General features: G+C 43.8%; 1 protein-coding gene and 1 long non-coding RNA gene across 2 annotated transcripts in view; both read right to left on the bottom strand.

Moving 5' to 3' along the window:
• ptprn2 (protein tyrosine phosphatase receptor type N2) overlaps window positions 1–19,248 on the bottom strand; it is a 198,349-nt gene extending 179,101 nt beyond the window's left edge. Inside the window, exon 1 of the mRNA XM_048266409.1 lies at window positions 18,937–19,248. Within this exon, the coding sequence (XP_048122366.1) occupies window positions 18,937–19,012 (76 nt within the window). The 5' untranslated portion in view covers window positions 19,013–19,248. The remainder of the gene's footprint in view (window positions 1–18,936) is intronic.
• Window positions 4,807–5,912, bottom strand: LOC125309463. Its single transcript, XR_007196135.1, has 2 exons — window positions 5,691–5,912; window positions 4,807–4,927 (listed from the first exon to the last, which is right to left on the bottom strand). It is a non-coding gene; the product is annotated as an uncharacterized LOC125309463 (long non-coding RNA).
• Window positions 19,249–19,643: the final 395 nt, after the last annotated feature.

Here is a 19,643-nt window from a genome sequence, read left to right as displayed (position 1 = left end):
TCCTAGAGCACACGTGCACACACACACACACACGCATACATGCATGCGCGCGCGCACACACGCACACACGCGCACGCACGCACGCACGCGCACACATATACAGCACACACACACACACTTCACTTCCCACAGTCACCCTGACAACAGACCACACACACAACAAAAGAGGCCTGCTGACAATTTCTCAACTCGGGCAATTGATCCTTTCAATTGAAACAATGAGTCACGACATAACTCAGCTCAGAGACATTTCATTCATCCTGCTTACCAGAACAAAGTCACTTCAGGACCTGGCTGTTCCCGAAAAAGTCACATCAAAACTTGTCACGGATCATTACGAGGCTATTTAACAAACCAACCGCTCAAGCATCTAAGGCACACTATCGACCGCTCACTAACCACAGTTCATATTGTGCTGCCACACCACCGGAAGAAGGAGGTAACTGTCACATCTAAGGGGGAAGGCAGGAAATCAGCCATATTCATCCACAGGACATTTCCTGTCTCTGATATATGATAGTGGATACCAGTGTCAAAGGCACTCTACAATACCTACAGTAACTGATTGAATAATTGAAAGCCACATTTTTACAACAGCATTCACTTGACATGATTGTCACGTACATTGTAATTATCATTTTCATACAGTAAAATATCTTCTGTATGTTATCTGCAGGTAAAGAAAAGTTCTGAATCTAGACCCTAGTTAATGACTTTTTGACCCAATTAAGTCTGGGGCCAAATGGCAGCGTAAGTCTCCGCGAGACGAATAGAGACCCTAACTAGATCTGCTCCCCAGTCCCCACTAAGACACACATCCCTGAATTTCCCCTGGGGATCAATAAAGTATCTATCTATCTATCTATCTATCTATCTATCTATCTATCTATCTATCATTCCTTTTCATCCCTCTGTTCTCCACTAAGAACATGCAGTTAAGAGAATATAGAGGAAAGGAGAGAGAGAGAGAGAGAGAGAGAGAGATGGAATAATGAGAACAGGCGAAAGAAAGCCCAAACATCTTGTCTGAGTCCAACTTTCCTATTAACGGGTCCACCATTTCCTAACAAGGGAGAGCTCTTGATGAAGCCTATAGCCTCTGAAATGGATCCCCACCAAAATCTCTCAAGCCCTCTTGCCCTTCTCCCACTCCTCCATCTCCCTGCCCTCCCTGACCCCTGCACACCCTCTCTCTCCGCTTCGTCCCGCTCACCTCCCTCGCTTCGCCGGCCAGTCCCCCAAGCCTCCACTCGGCCCTGGCGTCTAATCAGCCTCAGCTGCGCCATTCATTACCCTCAGTCTGAGAGCTCGTCTGCCAGTCGGCCATATTAATTAGCTGCACTTCGCAATCAAGGCACTCACTCCAACTAGAATGAATAAAATAAATAAATAAATAAATAAACAAGACTTTAGAGGAGAGGTGCCCTGGCCCTCCTCGAAACAGCGAACGAGATTATTCAGAATCTTTTCCACCAACTCCTATATCATTTCTTCTTTTTTTTTTTCTCCAAAGTGATTAAAAACAAATGTTTAATTAAAGCGGTGTAGTGTTAATTTCGTCAGACGAGACGAGAGGAAATATGTTCGTCAACGACCTTTTTTTTCATGACTAAGACGAAACGATGACGAGACGGCAGTAATGTCCTGAAACACTGACTAAGACTATCTTAAGATGCATTATTGTTGACGAAAAAAGACGAGACTAAAATGTTTTGCTTGAAATAAAAACTAAGATAAAATCTCTCTTCATTTTCGTCTACAAAATGAGAAGACAGAATATCTAGCTGTTACGTTTTCAAAATATTCCGAATGAGTTCATACGCAACAGCTTTCCTGTAGGCTAGTCTATTTGCTGTTGCTGCAACCCTGTGGCTGCAACACGAAACTACATGGAACAAGAACACTGGAGATTTCTGCCAGAGTTAGCAAGCTAACTACCTAAGCTTTATGCCACAATGCTACATACCCAGAAGTTGAAGCTTCTCTCATACAAATTAACATCCCCAGAATGTCCATACAAAATGTTCATCATGTAATGTCAACTATTTAACTAGTTAGACTGATGATGCAAAGTTTGCTAGCAAGTAAGCTAATATGGAAAGTTCAGCTAAAGTTAGCTATGGCTAAGATGGAGAGTCTGTTTGGGGAATGTGTTGTGTTTGGGCATATCGGGCATCTAGCGAGTAGGAGTAAAAACATTAATACTTTGGCCTATGACAGTGTTTCTCAAACTTTTTCAGTTTCAGGACCACTTAACTAACCCTAGCTAAAAAAAAAAAAAAAGATTAGACCTACTTCAACAGTAGCCTATAATTAGTCTACACAATAGGCCTACTCACTGAACCACCTTGCTTATTGTCTTTGCACTTTTCTTATTGTGTGGATTCATACTGTATGATTTAAACTGGCATAGACAGTGTTGCAGAACTGTTTTTTACATACAAGTTGGTTCAATATTGCAAACAACTCATCTATATTATATTTTACCACGCCTGCTCGTGGACTACTTGGGATAGCTTATGGACCACCAGTGATCCCCGACCACACTTTGAGAAACACTGGTCTACTTAATATGACAGTGGTCCAGTCAAATCTTTTACTGTCTATGGTCAAATCCAGCCGAGCTACAGTATAACTGTAGCTCGACTTACCTGTGCATGTAAACATACTGACTGACAAAAAATCAGAATGAGTAATTATAACAGACGAGTAGCCCTGTGGACACACAATATTGTTGGAAAATTGAGATGTGTGAAACACTATTTGACTCAAATGGTAATCAGAAATAATTTGTTATAAAAAAAGACTAAAATGTGTTGACTAAAACTGACTAAGACTAAGATACCTTTAGTTTTCTTTTGACTAAAACTAGACTAAAATGGTGAGACTTTTAGTCGACTAAAGCTTGACTAACAAAAATTATATTTGAATGACTAAATATGACAAAGACTAAAAAGGACATTTCGTCACAAGACTAAGACTACGACTAAATAAAAAATAGGTGACAAAATTAACACTAAAGCGGTGAAGGTGTTGTAGAGTTAACGGGAGAGGCGGGTAGTTTTGTTATCACCTGAGGGGTGTTCATCTTAGTTAAGACGCGTCGCGTCGCCTGAGACACCGAAAGCACCTGGCCGTATCTTAATTAAATATCAGCGTCACGGTCACACGCTCATACGTTTCACTTTGTGTGTGTGTGTGTGTGTGTGTGACGACTCTCGCCAGCACCAGATAGACATGGCCGACGACACAGCAGATATCTGGCCCACCTGCGATACCACCGCAGTGAATGAGGAGATGGAAGGCATGGATTGTGAACCACACATTGACTGTGATTACTCTACTATCTGTGTGAGGTTCCTTTGCTCTCTCTCTCTCCCACCGTTAACGACTGCTTGAAGTCTCTGCGTCAGTGCACAAAGCTCTGGGAAAAAAATGTGTGTGTGTGTTTGTGTTGGGGGCAGGCATAGCTTCTGAACGCATCTATTCTGATGAGCTCAGAGCTCTCTCTGTCAGGCAGCCATCTTAATGAGAACAAGATGTGCTTGCCAAGTGCTGAGTGTCTCACACACACACACCACACACACATATACACCCCCCACCTTGTTTACTCCTCTCGAGCCAGACCGGTACACCTCCCCCTCTGGTAATGACTGCACTTACAGTACATTTATTGCGTGTGGCACTGAGGACTCCACAGTAGGGTCTCTGACATAGGGGAGCCCCGGTGTTGCCCCTGCCTCCTTCACGTTCATTTCAGTACGATCGATGCGGGTCCACTACACACACGCACTGATTGGCAGTCGCGATGCTTTGTGCTTGGCGAGAGCGGCCCCTATGCCCAGTGGACACACACCGTACCTAGCCTATTTTTCATCGCAGCCCGGGATGTAATCAAAGGACCTTCACTCCCACCTAATGACCAATAAAACTCTGTCGGGACAATAGGGCTGGACTGTAATGTATCCTTGTCCTCTGCAATATTAATTCACCTCAAATTGGGCTGGAATACAGGTGGTCTATACGTGGCATCCTCAGGTTAAAAACTAGAAATGTAATGCCAGAGGAATTACAATAATGGATGGAAAGCTGCTGGGTTAATGTTGGTGGGGAGATTCCTGAAAAAAAAACCATTGAATCACTTAATCTTTGCGTTCATACAAACCCTTGTACCAAAAAAACTTGTGCGTCAGGCATTCTTGAGATATCACACTCAAGGTGGGTTTGGCCTTGACATTTGACTTCATCATTGAGTCCATACAAATGTTCACACAAAATTTTAAGCATGTGCGTCAAGCCGTTCTGAAGTTGTGACACAAGCATGAAAGCTGGCCTTTGGAAAATGTAATTCAGAGTATGCAATGCAAGACTTCTGTACCTGCAAAACGGGGCTTTCAGTTGGTGTTGATGACTACTCATTCTGCAGCCAGCTAACAATTACTTTGTCAACGTTAAAATAATTGAATCAACGTCGCTTTTGCAACATTTATTCTACATCACTTTTGCACCCTTCATTAATATTAAAAAAAGCGTTGAAATTCTAACTACAGATCAATGGGATTTCAATGGTATTTCCACTAAAATGAATATTGAAACAATGTTGAAATTACAACCAAACTAAAGATCAACGTGATTTCAGTGCTATTTCAATTGATATTAAACCTCAGTAAACCACTATTAGCCTAATCTGGCAAAATATTGGGAGATTCATATCCTGCTTTATCTACAGCCAGGATAAATTTGGCTAGGCCTAGGTATGTCTTGTTTAGGCTACACAAGCTTGCATAAATAACCATTGACAACTTGTTATCAGTTAAGCAAGTGCATTTATTCACTCTTCATCTAGAAATTCACGAGTACTGTGTTTTCCTGCCATCCATAGCAGTTGCAGTCAGCCTGATCCTTCAGTAGCAGAGTGAAGCGGCACCTAACAGAAATAGAAGGGTCAAATTTATTGAAATAATGACAAGTTCCAAATATATCCTCGGCAGCAGAGTTAAAATCAGCTGGTGCTGCAGATATAATAAATAAATACATAATGTTCCATTGTAAATTAAACACATATTTCTGTTTTCCAGCAACATATTAGGAAGCATAGGCCAATATTTTACAGCATTGTACAATATATTCAATGAAATACCAACATGCTGCATTAAATGGATCACTGCTGGTTGGGAAATATTTTTGAAATAAACTTTGCAGGGATGTGATGTAGGCCTACAGTGGCTCCCGAATCAGACGTTTCAGTGATTTCACTCAGATTCTCAAAGGCATAATACTGTCGCGATCGAGGTGCCTGTCCCATACCTCAAGTTTTTTGGTGAATGCAGTAATCTTAGATCTGCTAGGTGCTTGTCTTAGCCTTGTAACTGGAGATTTAACTCATTGAGCCACTCATACAAACGTAGTTCAAAACGAAGGCTAAGTTTCAGCCAGTGATTGTTTGCCATTTCCCTCGTCAGGCCAGCTATCGCTACTCTAAAGGCGGCTGGCTGGCAATTTGAGTGCTTAGCTAGCTGCTACCGCCTCCACTGCACACAACCGCGAACCTAGAAACATGAACTTACTATGTTGCTAAGCTACAAGTTTAAAGCTAACGTCAGCTTGCTTGCTTACTTGATTAGCCGAGTCGTTTTAAACAGACTTCATACATTCCATTCAAATACAAAACACAAATAATTGTAACTTACATTGGGTGTGGTAGGAAAACGTCCGTTTCGTCGTCGTTTGTTGGACGAACCAGACAACAAGAACGTAAACTTTCTTCAAGAGGATGCTTGACAGCAGCAGTGCCTGTAGAATCGAATCAATGAGGCAAGGAGAATGCTACTGCGCATGCGCACAAGTTAATTACGGGATGTGTAGTTTTAGGGAGCACCAGATTGTATGCATTAGAAGCTGAGACCAAAGATCCTTGATTACTAGCAAGCTAGAGCAACGTAATTCGTTCCGCTTTAACCCTCTCTGCTGAGACGGTTGAATTCACAGGTGACACTGTCAGTGTTGTAATTTGCCCGGGAACTACTCTGGGAGCTTAAAGGACCAGTATGTAGGAAATAATAGAAAATAAACTGTAACCATTCCAAAAATGATCACCATATGTTGTCAGAGAGTAAGGAAACACGATAAATTGAAGTAATGGCTTATTTGACAAGATTTACTCTAACCCGTAAAACCCCTTACAAACCCATGAAAAAAATGAGTTACGGGGCGGAATCTCTTGGAATTTTCGTTATGTTTTGAACAATTAATTATAGAATAGTGTATTAATAATGGGCTGGCGTGTCCTCCTATTTGTGTTGCCAAATTAGCAAAGGCCAACTGTCAACTTGCTGTCAATTGTAGTCATGAACGCCTACGAGAGGCAGGCAAATCTCCAAAATTAAAACAAGAAACAAATTAAGTGGACATCGGAGGAGCTTCCTGAGATGGTGACATCTTCATCAAACGAAGAATATCAAGTCTGACGCAGAGCTGGCCATATTTCTCCACAACAGGTAGCCTAGGCTAAAAAACTTCAGCTAAATATGTTACGTTGGTTAGAGAGGTATTTTTTGTTTTCACTGTTTCCGTAATGTGTAGCTGGGTCATGGTTGGAGAAACGTTAAAGCAGCTGCGGGTCAACTAACGTTAGCCAAGTCTTCATTACATCTGGCAACCCAGAAGAGGCTTGCGTCTGGTAGTCTTGAGAACGTTCACCAGTGTTTTGATTTTGGCCTACAGAACGTTCGGTAACAATCCTACAAATCGCACCTTTAACGAGCGCAGCTGGCTTTAGGCCATTATGACATCGCAGCCATTCAAGTCAATGGGGGGAAAATGAGCTTTTTAGCTTTTTTAATCCCCTATTTCTTAAAAAGTATAAACTTTATAAATCTGAAATAATAACTCTCTTGCCCCACTCCAGACCTTTAGAACGGTTATTTCAACATGTCTGTACGTTAAGCGGTTAGAGTCGCATTAATTCTTGAAAAGATTCCATCCACTATAATAACCACAGCGAAGCGACCTGAATCACTGATTGGCTGGCCCCTCCGAGCTAAGAGTTGAGTGTAGAACTGATGCATTGAAATACAACAAAAAACAGAATCTGATTACCTGGCTAATGTGAGCAGAAGGAAAGCCATCAACAGACGGCGCGCTGGCATGAAAAGCTGCCTAGCTCTTGCTTCAGTGTCTGCAGCGTGATTCAGTATTGGTCTGCAACCACACAGCGCTCAATTATGAGAAAGGAAAAGCTCATCAAATCACGGGCTGAGGTATAGCGCTGCATTTTTAATATAAGTCTGTGTGAGATTCAAACAGAGACCGTGGGCGAGGCAGATTCTATATATAGACGTGAGTGACTTACATAAGCCCGGAGGGGGGTTTTTGGTCTTCTGTGCACGCTAATGTACCCTACGAGAATTCCCACTACAGCACGAGCGCTTTCAAGCTTCTAATCACGTGAGACCACCAGTGCAGAAACGCCACCAGCAGGCAGGGCTACAGGGTGGGACAGTGTGCCGAGATCTTACTGTAATCAACCCCAATCTCATCTGTGCGTAAGTCACTTTTTAATTGTGCAAAAGCACTATTACCAAACAAGGGGGAATACAAGTCAGTGGGACAATGTAATCATCTTTTTTTCAGTACAGTGGTTTATTTCATACAGTATGTCCTAGCGCAGAAGGACATGTACCATGCAAACAATCTCAATCAACCTCTGAGACAGGTGTACACAGTTCGCTGTGGTTCAAACAGTCTGGCATGTTCCCACCGCAGGTACGGGGAGGTTTGTAAATCAAATTGCACCCCCTCCATCTCCTCCATGTCCCTCCATCTCCTCCATGCCCCTCCACATCTCTCTGTGGCAGGGGTGCCTGCTCACGCTGTCCTAGATACACGCTACTTCTGCCCTCAGTGCTGCCATTACAGCTGCTGTCTGGCAGAGGAGTCTGGCCCGGCCTACACACACACACACACACACACACACACACACACACACACACACAATGGGCATACACACACATGGGAATGGGCTTACATACACTCTCTCTCTCACACACACACATCTCACACACATACACATACACAAACATGGGCATACACACACAAAGACAGACACACACACACACACACACACACACTCATGGACATACACACACACACACACACACACGCAAGGGCAAACACAAACAGTCATGCATACATACTCACACACACATATTCACACACACTCACACACACTCAGAGGCCGCCTGCTCCTGCCTCTCAGCCACCTGCCGCCTGCAGCCGGGCGGGTCGAGTGGACGGTCCCAGTGCCCAGTCACCTTCAGACAGACAGCAGGCGGGGGGATCAGGAGGCAAACAGGCCCGGGCCAGCTCTCCACGAAGCCCACCAGCACGGAGGGGATGAAGGGATGAGTGAGGAGAGAAAGTGGGGATAAAGAAGAGAAGAAGAGGAGAGAAGGACAGAAGGATGAACAGTGGAGGACAGAGAGAGAGAGGAATAACAGGGAGGAGGCAAGGACAAAGACAAAGCCACAAGGAAAATTAATCTATAAAACGTTATGTGTTACGACAGGGAGTGGGTCACTTGAGGGCAACAAACATGTGTCCATGAGGGGGAAGAAAAGGCTATCAACCGGAAAGTGCTTCTTGCACAAAAGAACAGGGCTCTGAGTGCTTTGGAAAGTTTACCTGTGTACCTTGTACCTTTCTGTCCCCTCTCATCCTGAGCACTGCAGGTGTGTGTGTGTGTGTGTGTGTGTGTGTGTGTGTGTAACGAGCATGCCAACGCCTACAGGTGTCTTTCAGCTCCCTCTGAAACTGCCCGCAGCAGCTGTAGAGGACCTGGTGTTCTGCCACTCTGTTCTGGGAACATTGTCCCCTTCTGTCCCCTCCCATGGCCTGTGCCTTGGTGCTCCATCTTTGTAAAAAATAAATCATTACTGTTGTTTAACAAGGACACTCTTAAGTAGTTCTGCCTGGCGCACGGCCAACAGGCCATTTGCGAGTGAGGCTCAGGCCAAGTATGGACACAGCATGAAAGGCCGTCTGAGGAGAGAGAGATACTGTACAGAGAGAGATGCTCAGAGAGAGAGGTAGAGATAGAGGAAGTGTGCAGCGAGCGTACGATACGCAGAAAGGTTCTGAAAGAGGTAGCGAGTGAAGAAAGAAAGGAAGGAAGGAAGAGTGAGACGGAGAAAGAGGGAAAGAAAAAGGGAACGTGTGTAAGGATGGGAACCGGCGTCAGCAGCCGCCTCCCGCCTCCCCCTGGGACTAATTGAGCTCAGCCTAACAGCCGCGACGGCGCATCCGCAACTTTAGGCTTCGGCGCTCATTAAAGACGACACCTAGCATCGGGTCAAACGGGAACACCGAGTCAAAAGTTTTTGTTCTCCTCCCTTTTTTCTACTGACAGGCGGCAAGGGCAAAAAAAAAAAGAGAACAAGCTTGTTTAAAAAGTTTATGTCACATTCGCAAAACTCCTCCGCTCCCGAGATCTATGTGCCTAGCTGCACAACTGAAAAAAAAAAAAAAGCCTGCGATCTAGAGCTTCTTCTTCGCTACAGTCGGAGTCTTCGCCATTCAATAATAAATGGCCCATTCTGCATGCCATGTGGCTTCCCACAGCGAGCAGGAGGACACAGGAGGGCCACAACAAACGCCCTCTTAAATAAGCAATAGCAAGACTTTTTAGCCTTGGCTGGGAGAAAGAGTGGATGCCCTCTGCCGTAATCAACCTGATGTGTAATTAGCTTACATCTGACTGTGAAGGCCCAGCTTGTGTGTGTATGTGTGTGTGTTTGTTTTCCCCCCAGCCAATTACAGGAAGCTTGTGTATCCAAACCACCACATGGGAGTTGAGTGTTTTACTTTTTTTTCTTGCCAAGATTAGATTGAGGACCCACCTCCAAAGTCACAGGCTGTGGAGGTCTAGGTAGATTTAATTACGGCTCCAAAAGACTGTCAACCCACTAAATCGGATGCAAATGAAGGCAAGTCTTGAGATGAGGAAACGTCTAGATAACTACCAAACTGCTCACCCGGAACATATTGCCTGTTCTCTTTAGGATGCACGTAATGCATTGAGTGACTTTTCTGCAGAGCGCACACACAATGTAATCTTCTTAGGTGCATTTAAAATTTTAATTAGGATGCAATCTCTAAAGAGGGCAACACCCAACATCTCGTCTGGAATGGCAGAGGTAGACCCACCTCTCCTGAATGCCTCCAGCACCTCCTCTGAATGCCTTCAGCAAAGATTTCTATCAGCAGCAGCACAATCTTTTATGCATGAAAACAGTTTCCATAGAAGGCCATACTTTAAAACCAAGAGTTAACTTCAGGACTAGCACCATTCACCAAGTTTTTGCTCTAAAAATACTAAAATGTACTAAAACTATTTAAAGTACTTGTACAGTACAAAATGTTGCTCATAAGGTACACCAGGAACTGTTCCCTGACCCACTGGTACATTACCAGAAACCCCACGGCCACAGATCTCTAACCACAGACTAGGTGTCCAGTACATTGCTCAGTCGATAGCGTCATCGATCCATCTCCACAAGTGAGGCTGTAGGGGATGCTTTTAATGGCACACCACTCTATTGCTAGTTACCCTCCTGGCCCTATAAGGCCATATCCTGAGCACAAATTCTGACATCTAGCTCAATGCCGGTATCGGTTCAATAGTGTGTGCAAGATACACTAGTGTGTGTTATTGAACACACTGTACAGTAAGCCAACCACTTCATTATCAAGACTGAGCATCAACATTTTGATGTGACAAGGCAATTAAATCCCAAAGTCTATTCATAGCAATAGCTAGGTTGTGCCCCATTCTGAGTAAAAGAAGCCATGTTGAATTTCTTGCCTTCTGAGTGTAAGTTGGTGGAATATGCTGCTAATCCCCTCCTAATTGGTTTACACTTACAGTATGTTGTGAGCATAACTTCTGGCTATGGCTTTGGGATCAAACCACTGTGGAGAGCAATGACTTCATTCATTCAGTCTATTTCAATCTGTTTCACAACACAGTCATTTCCATGTAGTTTCTACACACTCTACACCAAGATTTTGGAACTCCACCAACCAGTAGTCATAACACACACAATGCTTTCAACTAAAAAAAACTTTTACTACTCTTCAGTCAGACTGGCCCTAGCTCTGACCAGACAAGGTCACTTTAGTGTAAGAAAGGCTTTTCATTGGCTGTCAGCTAGTCTTTCGACCAATCGGCATGAATTAAAGATGTGAGCGCAGCTGTACAGTGGCGGGGGCTGAGAATAAAGCCGTGACCTTCAGCTGACCTTATGAATGATTCAGGCATTTGATCTTGCCCTTATTTCACATGGCACCATGAATGTGAGCTCGTTGTTTCAGGACAACAATGCAGAGAATGAAATGGAAGGAGAGAGAGAAGAAAAATAAAGCATTAAAGTATCAAAATAAAGGGAAATGTTTCCATTGCAAGAAAGCTTTTGTACAAGACTGCTAATCAAGAAAACACCTCTAAGGAAGAGACCGATAATAGAAACTGAGCTTTGTTTTCGTGTAGGTGGAAATCATAATGTAGAACAGCGATTTATCTTTCAGCTAAAGAGGAGGGTTTTTTTTTGTTTGATGATTTCGCTTATAGAATTCTGCTCTGCAGGGGAAAATGATTAGCATGAAATGAAAAATAGAGAGATCTATCTGCGAGAGGCTCGAGAGAAAAAGAAGAAAAGACCAGGCAGAATGAAAATGAAATCAATCAGTGGAACATTCGCTATTGAGTTTAATCAGGGATGTAGAGATACATTTTTAGAGATGACTCTTTTCCCTGTGCCATTAGGCAAAGCTAGGACAGCTGCATACCTGTTAGCCATTAGCGATCTAATTAATACACACTGTGCTCAGGAACAAGCTTGTGCCCACAGGGCTGACATTCTCCACCCATCACTCAACTCTCTGGGCGTCGCCCTGATGAAGCCATAGAAAGCCCTGCGAGACAGCCAGGCCGCGGCTCCCAACTCTAAACTCAGAAAACTGACAAAACCTGATTTTGAGTGAAATTTGAAACACAGACACACACACACACACACACACACACACACACACACAGACACACACACACACACATCTGCTCTGGCAGTGCTGGGGCGGCTTTGTGAGTGGCGGCGGCTGAACCTGCTCGTGACGTGTTGCCAAAGCCCAGCGGTGAGCTGAAGGGCCGTTTGGACACTCACAGCAGGCAGCTTGTGCCCGCACTGGCTCCAGGACAGAGACACGTCAATGCCACGCTGGCAACTACACACACACAGACACAGACACAGACACAGACACACACACACACAAAACAAAAACTCTTATCCACACCAAGACAGATGAATAGTTATACAACAGACTACACAATGCTTGCAAAGCAATGCAAACAGTGCAATATATGACTCCATATATACGAATCAGGCATATATGCAAACGTACAGAAAAGCTACACACAGAAGGCGACAAATTGATGGATGAACTGTATTTATGAACTAATGTATCTCCCCTCTATGTCTCTCCCTCAGACACACACACACACACACACACTACATAATGTTCTTCTTTCTCAGATTTATCTGAGCGCCTTTAGAGATCCTGAGCTGCAGGGCAATGTGGTGTAATATCAGCACACTCAGCCACCAAAGCAAGGCCTCTGCTCTCCTCACGTCTGTGAACCAATAAACCTGCATCACCCACCTGCAGAAGGCAGCCTACTTAGAGGGCCCGGTCACACACACACACAGAGTCCCATACTCCCTTTATGACTCGGAGTTGATTTGAGGAAACGGCAACAGCACCAGGCTCTGTCCTCACATAAATCTGTCAGAGCAGCGACGGCACTGCAATTAATATGACTTACGCATTATGACAAGGGACATTTGTCTGAAGGCGGCCGAAAGGTGACGTGACGGGTTGTGTGTGCCTGGGTGTGGCTGAGTGTCTGTGTATGTGTGTGAACTGTGCATATGAGTGTGTGTGTGTGTGTGTGTGTGTGCATGGTGAGGTGGGGGTGGCCAAGAGGTGAAAAATGATGATCTTTGCAGCTGTGTTTCCATGTGGTCAGCGTACAAGTGGCAGAGGTTCATTAATATGTTCCTAGTTAATGGGAATCGATGGTCTTTCATTGCTGCTAAGAGCAGATGCGCGCACAAGAAATTAGAATAGCTTGTTGGATCAATGCCAAGAGATATTGAACTTCACAGCTGCCCACAATATGAACATATGAAAATGAGCCTGCTCAAATTATGAAATATCTTTAAATAAAACCTCTGCGGTTAACAGTATTTGTGCTAATTCCAACAGTATTTGTGCTAATGCCAAACATGATCTCCTTGAAGATGTAAAAAAGAAGAAATATTTTCCTGTGGCACCTTGTTGTCATTAATATTTGATCAAGGATTGCAAGTGACTAAGACTTCTATCTACACCATAAGCTATTTCTATTAGCTATATGCTAGTTAGTGATCTCTACCGCTTGTGAAACTGGGTGAACATTGGTAATGGTGGGCCATCATATCATGTCATGTCAGAAATGTAGACCATCTACAGAGGAATCTGACAGGAGTGCACAGTCCTAGGTCAGTTTCTCCATGACAGTGACATAATTTCTCTGAGCCGTACTGTATGTCATGTTCTTCTCTGCTCTATCTCTGCTTTCTGTGGGGAATAACAAGAGCAAGGCCAACTGCTCTTTAAATTAGTCCGTCGAGACCAGGCCCGCCCTGACAACTGAGGCTTATAGCTCCGACTAGACGTGAGAGATACAAACACACAGCCAGGGCTGTTGGAACAAAGATACAACGCAAATGCCAAGACAGAATATTCTAGAAGCCAAAGTGTTTGTTGAGATAGCGAGCTGATGCTCCTATGTGTCTCAGCCAACAAGCCAACGAGCAGAGATGTGGCACAGTTGGGATCCACAGAGGTGTCTACAGCAAGAACAGATGGGTGCCAGGTGACAACTTTCACAAAGCCAAAATCCACTCATGCATGTCTGTTGTGCTGGGATACAGAAGGATTATGCAACCGGCGTAAAAAAACAACAGAATGCTTCTTTTTTTCTAGGATACTCCATGTCTGTTCAAAGAGCAGAATGACGAAATATTTTGTTTTCATTGGCCGTGATGAATACATTTTAAATGAAAACTTTCACTGTAACTTCTGAAAACGTATTCTACACTAGTGGTTGAAAGAGAACAGTGTTATGTTGAATTTTTAAAATAGTCTGAGAATACTCAAAGAAGTCCCTGGCATTTTGTCCTGGAATAAGGTCATACTATCATTTATAGTTAAACCAAGGACACCTCAAGATAAGCATGTGGATAATACCAAAGCTGAAGAGAGATGAGAGATAAAATGTGAAAGATGAAAACAAGCATTGAAACAGATGGATATACTGTAACAGCAGAGTGCTATGCTATTTGCATAAAATTCACCAGACATTAGTATTAATTTAGGTAATCCACACATATTAAAAAAATCCAAACATTAATGTCCATAAGTAGAGTATGTAGACTGGCTCCAACAGCCCGATCTGCCGGCTTGATCTGGTGATAGCCGGACTAAGAGTTATGAGGGAAAAAGTAGTTAGAGAGTAATTGTCCGTCCTATCTGTGCAAATTAATATAAGCTGTGTTAGTACATATTGATAGGCTATACCAAGGTGTCACACAAGAAACCTTTCATGATGGGTAGAAGCAAAGAGCTCTTCCAAGACCTTTGCAACCTTATTGTTGCAAAACATATCAAGGGAACTGGTTACAGGTGCATTTCAAAACTTCAGAATCATCCAGTAAGCAGTATTGGACCCATTATCTGCAAGTGGAAGGAACATCATTGCATCATCAACCGTCATGCACAGGATCTCCTCGCAAGATTTCTGACCAGGAAGTCAGAACATTTGGACAAGTCTATGAAATACTGAGAGAATGTATTCTGGTCAGATGAGAGCAAAATTGAAGTTTTTGGATGTCATACTACACACCATATTTGAAGGAGAAATGCCACTGGCATCACTCTAAAATACCATACGAACAGTGTGGTTTGAAGGTGGAGGCATCATATCATGGTGTGGGGCTGTTTTTCATCTCATGGTACTGGCAGACTTCATACAGTTGAAGGAATGATGAATGGAGCCATTTTGTTCTGGGAGAATCTTGCCATCTACCAGGATGATGAGGATGAGATGGCTAGACCTTCCAGCTGGACAATGATCCAAAGCATTCAGCAAAGGAAACTTAATTAGTTTCAGAGAAAGGAAATCAAGGCCCTGACATAAATCCAAATAAACAGTTTTGGAAGTTACAGTAACTAAAGATCAGGATTCACAAGAGGGACCCCTGGAATCTTCAATATTAAAATACTATCTGTTTAAAAGAATGGGCCAAGATCACACCTGAATACTGCGACTGATTTTCATCATACAGGAAATGCCTTGAAGCGGTCATTACAAATAAAGGCTTTTCCACAAAGTATTTACAAAGAAATTTCAGTATGGGTTCAGAAATACAAAGAAATTTCAGTATGGGTGTATTATCTGAGTTAATACAAATGTCTGGTGAAAATGTCATGCAAATAGCCTCATTGGAAGTATACTTACTGAAAATAAATGTTGACATGTTCTATACTTATTTCCCCTGCTGTATGCTATGAAAGGGAAAAGGGCTCTACCTATTTATTCAAATGATTTCTAGCATTTAGGAAAAGATGCTGTTTCCTTCTAAAGGGATGATTCAGATTATTGGTGGCCCTTAGACAACAGGTAAGGGTGCATGTGATCCACTTTCTGTAAACATATGAGAGCCACTTCTAAAAGCACTTCCAAAAATGTCTCTTTCTGACAACTTCCCACTCACCACCTCTGTCGCCACCACAACACATTCTGACAGTCAGTGGCGCTCTCAGCACCTCTTCCTCCTCCAAGCGATCTAATTTCTCACGCTACCATACCATCCGTTTGCAGCGAGGCACCCCGAGCAGCAGAGCGAGGCCTCGGTCATGGCTGGTGTTGGGAGATGGGCTGCCAGCGCTAAATCAGATCAGACCTGTCTTGATGCATTACCCCTCTGTCTGATATGCAAGTCCATTAACCAGAGAGAAAAGAGAGAGAGAGGGACAGAGGGAGAGAGAGCGAGAGAGAAGGAGAGAGAGAGGAGAGGGAGAGAGAGAGAAGGAGAGAGGGAGAGAGAGAGAGAGAGAGAGGGGAGGGGGGGAGAGGGGAGCAGCCAGATGGAATAAAAGAAAGAAAGTAAGTTAGAAAGAAAAGGGGGAGAGGGGGGAGAAGTGGATGGACAGAGACAGAATGACAGAATGAACAATATGGAGAAAGAGAGGGTGGGAGGATGAGGTGAGGGGTGCAGTGGGGAGGGATGGAAAGAAAGGTGACAAAGATGAAGACGGACCTCGGCGACATGGCAGAGGCCATTTTCTTCCGCTCTTTGTCTTGTCCCACTGGGGCGGCCACTGCAACAATGGCCGAGCGGGCGAACGAGAAGCAGGGAGAAGACGATTCCGCCCGAAGGGGTGTCACTGTACCATTCATCAACTCATTCAAAAGGTTCGCTGCAATATTCATGGAGGCGGCGGTCCATCTGCGCCACAGTCCAGCGAACCGGCTATGGAGCCATCTATTACTCCTGCCGATCAGGTCACGCGGCATCTCTCCATCAATCAGTTTGATCATCTATGTGCCACCTTGCATTGATCTGTTCAGCCATCCGTAAATCTAATATGCCATGTCTGATTAATGAGATCAATCAGATGCAGGAATATACAGAGAGAGAGAGGGAGGGAGGAGGGAGGGAGGGAGGGAGAGAGAGAGAGAGAGAGAGAAAAATGACAAGACAGGGCCTCTTCATTGTAGTCATACTTTCTCTCTGCTTGATATTTATAGCTCGGGCATGTCAGGTATCTCTTCCTAGTATTCAGCATCAGCACCTGCTGCAGTCCCCACAGAAAATGCAACTTGCAAGGCTAAACAAACACAATCCCATAAATACATACTGACACACACATCCTGTACACACAAAGGAATCCTTGCAGTTGCATCTGGGAACACCTCATATTCTGCATCTTCTCCAGTCGGCCCGGGTTTCATAATGACACAATGCACACAGGGACTAATTAAACACAAAAGCTCTCCCTCGCACTGGCACACACACACACACACACACACACACACACACACACACACACACAGACACACAGGGGGCGAGCCTAAACTCCTAGAAAGAGCACAGAGGATGGGAGAGAGAGCAGAGAGGAAGTGACAACAGAAGGAGTTTAATAATGAAAATAAATGATTCATTGATCAGCTCTCTGTGGACATGAATGTCTCACTGACTCTGACTCATTGCCTATCTGTCTAAACTTGTACTGTATATGTCTGGCATTTCATTAACGACTTAAGTGAACTGCAAACAAGACAGACATTGTGGATAAGGCAGGTAAAGGGAGCTACTGTCAAAGAGCAAAGCAAGCGTTTGCTGCGTTCAAGGAAGGTGGGGTGCAGATGGCTGACAGATGTGGAGCAACAGAGGTAACTTGAGAATGTAAACAAGACAGAGAGAAAGATCGAGAGAAAAAAAACAGGAAAGAAAACAAAAACAAGCACATTGAGACTGATGACAACAAACAGATGGCTCTGCTGGACGTCCCACCCACCCGAGTGACTGGTCCAGTCACACTTCTCTCATCCATCCCATCTTCTCACTCATTTCCTTTCAATCTGTTCTACCACGTCACATAAGAAGCCATACTGTACATCTCCAAAGGGACATACAAGCGTTTCATCCTGACTCCTCCTCTTTTATCCTGACAGTAGAGTAGGCCATACCATAATAGAATATTCCAGTCAACCCCAGTGTGGAAATACCAGGCCTGCTCATCTCATATCCACAAAGAGGCTACATAGCATTTCAATGAACTGCAGGTGTGCAACGTTAACACAATCTGCCTGTGTGTAAGGTATTGACGTGTTCACCAAAAGTTTCTTCATGAACATCCACTGATCTCTGCATAGCTGCTCAGTCACCTAGGCTATTTCACTTTCAAATAGACAGCTATTACTAGATTGCTCGATTCATTTATCAAGTGCAAGTCATTTCAAAATGGTGTAATTAATTTTAATTAAATGTCCCGTGCTTTTGGTGCAATTAGGTTATGTGTACGGATAATTTGGAGCAATGTTCTAGGACACAAAAAGCTGGCCTTGCCTAATAGAAAACACACACCCCTCTAGGCCCTAGTAGCTGGAAGGCTGTTGTGACTCGATGCAAAGACGACTTTTAAAGAATAACGGTTTAAAGATACAGCGTCAGATAATATTGTGTCCTGGTTGAGCGGGGCGATAAGGAATGCTCCCTGACTGTTTCCAGATAGGAGATACAGGGATGTTCACGGGCTGTTTGCTCCCCGCCTTTCAGAAGAAGCCTGCCAAGACACTTTAACAATCTGTAACGCGATTATGTAATCGCCTTCTATTGTAAACTGTCAGAGTTTACCTATATCATTTTGCTCTCTGGGCGCTTCAGATAAAAACAATGTGGTGCGTAAGAAAACATGTCTTGTTGAAAACAAGTAAGCTAACCACTTTTAATCGGGTTATGGCAGGTCCAGTATTGGGTACAATAAGCGTCCCAATAAGCATTGGTTATTTCCCATGCGTGGGAAAATACACGTTCCATGTTTCCATGTTCCAAGTGAGTAACATCACGTGTTGTCACAATTCAGTTAAACGGTAAGCTAACGGAGACGCACATGAAGTGTAGGCTACTTTTACTCACCAACAAACTCTACAGAATATGTAGACATTGTAACCTTCCACAACATGTAAAGGCAGTCTTGCTTTGCTAACCGTCGAAAATGTCATACTGTAGGCTACGTTTTGTAGGCTATATTGTCAGTTAAAATCACTGAACTTACCGAATTTTCTATCCGCAGCGATGGCAGCAAACGCGTGGAAAGCTAGAACAGCAAGGATGAAAGACCGCGAATCCATCCTGATTATTGATCCGCGACACACCTTCCCTAACACGGCATGCTGACTCAAGGGTTCATATATTAATTGCACATGTAGCCTAATCAAAATGGTTCCGGGAGGACACGGAACTTATGGAAAAAGCCAGTGTGTCGAGGTGGCTGAGGAGAGGGATGCTGTTATCTCAACACAACTCGCATCCGCGGGAGGCTTCAGCACCGAGAACAGCAACCTTCAGGCACTGCCCCTCCTTGGCTGCTGACGTCACACGTACACACTCGCACACGCAGAAACAAATTCACAAGGCCACGCTGTTACCTGTGGAGATCAACAAATGACAACAGTGGCATAAACGGTCAAGCATATATCAAAACACTCAAAAACAAAAGGTTATTAAGACAACTGAAAAGTATTCCTTCAGAGTGTCATAAGTATAAAAACACGTATACAATTTGTTTTATTTTACTTAAAAGCAGATTCTGCTGCTGCAACCAGAATTGGCAAATATGTTTTTAGAGAATTTACAATAGGACACGAGTGTCCTCATTTTAACCGCACCATTTTCTGAGTGCCTCCCTTTCTACACTGCAGAGTATTGGAGGTGCATTATGATGACTGCAGGGCAGATTTGATTTTAACAGCCAACATTACC

The sequence above is a fragment of the Alosa alosa genome, chromosome 16 (assembly GCF_017589495.1).
Source record: "Alosa alosa isolate M-15738 ecotype Scorff River chromosome 16, AALO_Geno_1.1, whole genome shotgun sequence".
NCBI lineage: Eukaryota > Metazoa > Chordata > Actinopteri > Clupeiformes > Clupeidae > Alosa > Alosa alosa.
This window is presented reverse-complemented; position numbering and strand designations above follow the sequence as displayed.